This window comes from Strix uralensis, chromosome 20 (assembly GCF_047716275.1).
Source record: "Strix uralensis isolate ZFMK-TIS-50842 chromosome 20, bStrUra1, whole genome shotgun sequence".
Classification (NCBI taxonomy): domain Eukaryota; kingdom Metazoa; phylum Chordata; class Aves; order Strigiformes; family Strigidae; genus Strix; species Strix uralensis.
In genome coordinates, this window is record NC_133991.1 from 7,768,741 (window position 1) to 7,775,499 (window position 6,759).

A 6,759-nucleotide genomic window follows, 5' to 3' on the forward strand; every position below is an offset into this window, starting at 1 on the left:
AAACAGAAAAGGTACTGGCCCTGCTGCTCCTTATTGTACTGAAGACTATTTAGATAGTGCAGGGCAGGGCTTTAAGGAATACTAGACCTTCCACCCCCACAGAATATGACTCAGTTGCAACAAATTACTTCAGATTTGTCCACTCAGAACCTTGTGCCATAACAAACTTTGTAAGCCTTTCACATTTACTTACATGGCTTGCTTACATCTTTATTAATGCTTTCTGGCAAGAGCTGGCCACCTACCCCACTAATGCGTCAGCAAGGAGTAAAGTATGCAGAGGAGGGCACAAAATACATAGCAGGGTATTTTCCAGCAGAGAGATCATTCAATCCAGACAGAGGCACAGTAAAAGCGGCTCCCTTCAGGCAGAAAAATAACTGTTACAATCTCACAGAAAGACAACCCATGCAAACCTCATCCGCTAGAAAAGCTGATAGAAGGTTAGATGTATGGTTTCCGTCGACGTCGGGGATAGTAATCCTAGTCAAAGCCAACCACATCACTCACGAATTGGTTATAAAGCAGTACAGCAGTGTGTACCACAGTAAAACCCCTGACGGAAGACAAACACACGCTATAATTGCAATCACTTTATGCCAGTACAAAGCATTGCTGCTACCAATGGAGCAGGCCCCACCCGATCCCAGCCATTTCTTCCTGCACCATCTTTGTGCAGGTGAGATGTTCATGTGCTCACACGAGGGGAGCTGGGAAACTGCTTCAGACAAATTATGTTTGTTTTGCCCACTGAAGTTTTAACTTGGATCAGTTCTGAAAAGTTCACCACATTTGACTGTCACTGATACAGGTAAACCAAAGCACAATGCAAATGGTTTTCCCCACAGCAACATTTTAGAAATGTATAAATACATCTTTATAAACTGTTCTTTAGCTCGTATGAAAGGACAAGTGATGTAGTTACATTTGCATCACTTACAAAGGGCAGCAGGACACACCATCGTCAGGAAAATTCACTGTACTTTAAGTCCTGTCCACCTGCTTTTCTCACCTTGCATTTTCCCAAATATAAATTTGTCCTACAGAAGGCATTAGTTATTTGAAAGCACCTGTGAACAGCCCTCACCTGTTACTCCATCAAACTGGGAGGCAAAGTGCCCAGTGATCCTCAACATCTTGCATGCTGGAACTATTCAAAACTGTCAGGGCAAGGGAGGGGCACAACGGGCTGAAACACACAGGAGCTATAGTTTATACGTTGCTCTGTGACTGCGGCCAGCTGCTGCGGTTTGCTTCTCCTGCATTTGGTGAAGACTGTCCATTTTGACAGGGGCAGAGGAATTTGCACCATTCCTAGAAAGCATGCAGTTCTCAACACAGTAAAGCTCGGTCCTACAAGCAACACAACACTACAAACAGAAAAATCCCAGATGTCTGAATACTACTGGAACAGGACTAAAACTATCTTACCTTTGCATGAAGGCATCCACAGAATTTGAACATATTCGTAAGAAGAAACACCATATTTAACCTGTTATTAAGCATTCTTGGCCCCCAGTTTTTTACTGTCCTTCCTTCAGTGGGCTTTGATCAAATTAAAAAAAAAAGAAGTCTTCTACCTAGCTTGAATAATTTTGTCAGGTTCTCTATAATTTCTCTTACAGACATTATAAATTCTGTATATGCATCATAAACTACAAGTTTCTTTACTAGTTATGCAAAAGAGAATAGAAATTACACACTCTGCATCCTGAGTCACATGGGATCTCTCACTCAGTATATTATGATTCAGACTTTTTTTTCTTCTTTAAAAAAAATAATCTATGCTTTATGTCATGATAAATTAGGATAGCATGCATACAGTCTAGCACTCCATTGGTCTCTGCCAGGCAAAACAGACTACAAGATTTATATTTACACAGTCCCTCCCTAAAACACAGGATTACATCCAGTATCAAAACTGAAAATACTTAAGTGTTATGACAGTGGTTGCCATATCAGGGCCTACCGTAAAAGTTAAGAACCCGTCAGTTCTGTAAGCCTTAGGCAGTTTCTGAAAGTTTTGAAAAGGTGCTGACAACTGGTAATTGTCTGTTGTTCCAAAAGGAGATGAAAGAAAAACGCCTTTTTTCCCAGTTACTCTAAGATGTGGTTCTGCTTTCATGGCTTGTCCCACCAACCAAGCAAATTTTCTCCTTTGTCACTTTCTAAAACCAGGCAGCTGCCATCTCCAAGTAGTTCCAGAGAAGCCTTCCACCTCAAGCAAGTGTCACAGAACGAACAAATACCAGAATAATCTCTGTATTGTATCTCAGAATCATTTTTCCTCTGTAGTCCTCCCAAATGTGAGGATGCAGATCAAGCCAGCTTGCTCGGAAAGTTCAAGTTACTAGAATACGACATTCATTCAGCACATTCAGATTCCTTCCATAAATCACTGCCACTTAAAGCAATTAACTCCAGGTATCTCAGAAAAGCGAAAAACTGGCATAGAAAGCAGCACAAGAGATGGGGGCCCTTGAGCCTTAGTGGGGGTGTAGACCTGTGGTCTACGCTGGAGAAGTTGCAGGTGTTTGACAACATCTCCACCTGTAAGAGAGGACTAAAAATACCGAGATTTCTTCACGAAGTGCTTTTCGGCACCTGTGCAAGCACCGGCAAACACGGAAGAATTATTCCAGTATAAACGCAAGCAGGACGTACCCCCAGTAAAGCACCTGCCAGCACAGGGACGTACAGAACAAGTTCGGTGTGTGTCGTTCTGGGGGGGGGGGAAGGCGGGACCTCCCCGGCACACCGGCCGCGTTTCAGCTCCGAGCAGCCCGTCCCCGCCCCCGCCAGCCTCGGCGGGATTCGCCCCGTCCCAGGCCGGAGCCTGGCGGGGAGCCCGCTGCATGGGGGGGTACGGTCAGGGAAACGTTACCGGAGCGCATTCGGTAACGTTATGGAGTGGGGGGGGGGGGGGGGGGAGAGACGGGGGGGGGGGACACACGACACAGGGACCCCTCCCGGGTTGCCGGAGACACGCCGGCTCCTGTGAAAGGGTCATTTTAAGAGTTTCCGGGAAGGTCGCTGACTTCGGGGAACGGCCGAGGCGCGGCTGCCCGCCCTCCCCGGGGCGCCGTCCGGTGCCGCCCCCGGTGCCCCCCCCCCCGGCACCTCCCGAGCCGGCAGCATGCTCCCGGCAGCCCGCGGCCATGCGGCCGAGCTCCCGGCGCCTTTCGGCGGGGGGCGGCCGCGGTCCCCGGCCCTGCCCACCCCCCCTCCCCACCACGGGCACGCCGCTCCCCCCCCCCCCTCCACCACCGCCCCGCTCACCTGCTCTCTCCCCCACCCACCTCCTCCTCCTCCTCCCGGGACGCGCTGCTCGGGGCCCTGCGGCGGCTCCGCCGGCGCCTCCCGCCCGCGGAGCCCGCGCCGCGCATGTCCGAGCGCCGGGCATGCGGGGTGCGGGCGGGGAGGCCGCGGCCCTGCCTCCGCCCTCACCTGCCGCCAGCTCCGCGGGGCGGGCCGCGGCCGCGCAGCCCGGGAGCTCCCCCCCACCCGCCTCCGGAGGAGCGGGGAGCGCTGGGCCCCGCAGCCCCGGGACCCCCCGCCGCGGTAAGAAGCGGCTTGACCGAACCGGTTCGCGTCCCGTGTGCTGACAGTTGCAGCCGCACCTGTCTGGATCCGGAGGAAATTCTGCGTACGATTTAACGTTAACAGACCGAGGCGCACGGAGCTGAAACAGTAAAGCTCTGCCTTTCCATTCCTGCGGCGGTTTAACCAACCCTGGTCTCTCCAACCCTGAGCTTCTGTTCAAGCACAGCACATCGGAAACTGCTTTTCTCTGGCTGTTCTTGCAGCACCGACAGTACTTGACAAACACAGACTGCTGTTCTCAAAGTAGCAAATTGCAGTTTTATGGACCGTTAATGAGTATTTAAAACTTTTTAGAAAGCTGAACTAATAGCTTTTCTCTCTCTGATGTCTCCCCCAGGGTCCTGGCACATGCTATTCGGGGTAAGGTTTAAAGGAACAGATCCCTCTGGGAAAGACAATTCAGTCCCGCCAGTGTCCTCTACTGTCACTACAAATAAGTCAGTAACATTCCTGGACCATTTATTGGAAACCAAAGAATACCAGAATTGCCACCCTCTCATCTCCCGACAAGGCAGAGCTCTCAGGTTTTTCTGAAGTAGAATGACTCCTCCAAACAGTTGTGTAACCCACACAGTAAGTGTTTTAGCTAATTTTCAGATCGAGTTTCAGATTACTTACTAGAAAGACTATGTGAGGAAACTGGAGCAGCATGCACAGATGTACCTCAGCACAAGATGGCTCTGCCCAGGGCAATCTGCTACCAGAGCTGAAGATCTGTTCAACAGTTTATAACTACCTATGACAGAGAGCTATAAATTCACAGTTGCATTTAGGTACATTTAAACATAAGGAGGAATTAAGACAGTTTTTACACAGTTCCTTCTCTTTAGACTCTTAATTAGCAAGTATACAAATCCAGTTAGAAATCACTCTGAAGCAAAACACACAGATTGGCCATTCATTCCAAGTACCGAAAACTGAAATTATTCTTAGAGAAGTTCTGTGTCTTTTTAACTGTTTACATCTAACATGTCAAACCAGAAATAATTAGCTCATGGATTTTCCATTTGCTTACATACAAACCCTGAACCCAGCTCAATAAAAGTCACAAGTTAGCAGAATACTCAGTTCCTCGAGACATTAATCACAGTCCGTTAATATGGTCCTCTACCACTGAACTTTTGATCTGTGAACCTTCCCATAACATTCAGGGCACAAATCCAGGGGAGATACAGACAATCAATATTGAATAGGATCAAAATACTCTCTTCAAAGCTCTTTCCCTTTCCTTTGTTGTTTGAAAGTGCTTCCAGAATTCTGATCGAATGAATACGGCCAGGCCAATACACCAACTGCAACTCACACCAACCGTGGTACACTGAAGTACTTCTCCAGAAAATACACTCTGATAATTTGCTAAACTCCCAGTCACTTAATGTTAACATTCACTGCTACTAATTTCATTCTAGTGAGAGAAAACTGTTCACAACACAGCTACAGTCACTCCAAAGACCACCCAGTCTTGCAGAAGCCTCGTATTTTTGCACTAGCATTTCACAGTTCAGAACAACGGTGACTAAGCTGGTTATCATGTAACAAACATAAGGGAAAAAAGAACAATAAAAAGCAGGCTTACAGTCTTGCGTTCTCCATTGCGGCTAACCACGCGGATGATTTCTCCTGTAGGAACACATTCAATTTGCAGTTCCATTTTTCCAAGGTAAGTCAGTTAATCTTTCTATTCTTTACGGATAGTTCTGATTTCAATGCACAGCAGCAGAACACTCCAAGTAGTCTGGGAGAAGACCTTGACTAACTGCAATCTTTGGTTCAGAGCCCTGTTGTGAGAGGAAGAGATGAACCTCTGTATTTATACTAAGTGTAGGTGTGAGCTGAAACAACAATTAAGTTCAAGACTAGTTTCCACTAGTTACAATGTGTCAAGACAGTTCCAAGAAGCCTAAATTTATGTTCATGTTTATTGCCGCAAACTTTGTTGCTGTTCCATTTTAGTCTCAGTGGACTTCGAGAAGTCACTGCGGATGCTGTTTCATAGGTATTAGCACGAAACAATCCTGCAGTAGCCTTTAACAAATCTACTGAGAGATTTTATATAGAAAAGATTCTTCATCTTTGTCTCCAAGATACTTGGTTTAGAGATAGAGCAATAGAAAATACTGATTGCTCCCATGGTAACTGCAGGAATTTCTTCAAACTGCTGCAGAACGAAATCATTATTAATTGAAGCTTTGAGTAACTAACTAATCATGACAAGGGAAATTAACTTGCACATTACTGCCCAAAAATTCCTACTATGAATATGAGAAAAATAATTTGGTGAACACTGGTTTAAGGGCAACGACAGAGCTTTACTACAGCCACGTCATCCACTAATGCAGTACTAGACCTATGACCCCCCCATACACCCCCAACAGATGCAAATATCCTGGCTGTGACTGGGGAGGAAAAAGATCAATCTAAGTATCAGGTATTTTAAGACTTGCTGTTAGGGGACAATTCCTTCAATCTTCTTGGAAAAGCCGAATTTGAACTTTCAACTCTACTACAAACCAATTCCAGATGATACTGCTTGTCAAAAAAATTACTTAGTAGTTAAGATTAACAAGCACCTGCCCATTGAAGAGCAAATACAGAGAACACCATTCCGTTCAGTAATTGAAAAAAGAAATGGCCTGTCACTGTTCTATGTTTCATATCTGGAATTATTGTTACACTTCCCTTAGCTGTTATATACAAGATTGTCTCAGTCCAACAATTGTTTCCTTGACCACTTACTTCCCAATATAGGGTTCTACTGAAAAAGAGATTTTATCACATTTGAAAAAAAACCCCAAACATTACTCTCACTTCCCCAAACAAAACCGCCCTACTCAGTAATATGGAGCAATACCCAGCCTATCTTATCTCCTCTTCCTATATAGAGAAATTACAAAGATTAATAGTCTAGAACACAAGGGCTGTTTAACTGGAATGATTTCTGTGATGTAGATACCAGAATTATGTGCAAAAAAACTTCTGAAAATGGGCTACAAGTGAGAATAAGAGGGAAAAAGAAAAGGATAAAGATAGTAGAAAGAGGCTGAGGAAAAAAAATATATAAAAGAGAGAACAAAATGGATGAGAGAAGAGAGGAACATAGTGTGGTCTCTGCTGAGACCAAGCAGTACACTTTAAAACCACAGTTACAGTAAAGCT

At 45.7% G+C, this 6,759-nt stretch overlaps 1 protein-coding gene across 3 annotated transcripts in view; it reads right to left on the reverse strand.

Moving 5' to 3' along the window:
* Window positions 1-5,366, reverse strand: part of MYO1C (myosin IC) — a 58,437-nt gene extending 53,071 nt beyond the window's left edge. The window contains exon 1 of one of the 3 annotated variants that reach the window (XM_074889936.1): window positions 5,180-5,366. In XM_074889936.1, the coding sequence (XP_074746037.1) occupies window positions 5,180-5,254 (75 nt within the window). In that variant the 5' untranslated portion in view covers window positions 5,255-5,366. Of the gene's footprint in view, window positions 1-1,969; window positions 1,989-2,664; window positions 2,726-5,179 lie in introns of those variants that run through there. The other 2 variants (XM_074889937.1, XM_074889938.1) reach the window with 2 other exon arrangements.
* Window positions 5,367-6,759: the final 1,393 nt, after the last annotated feature.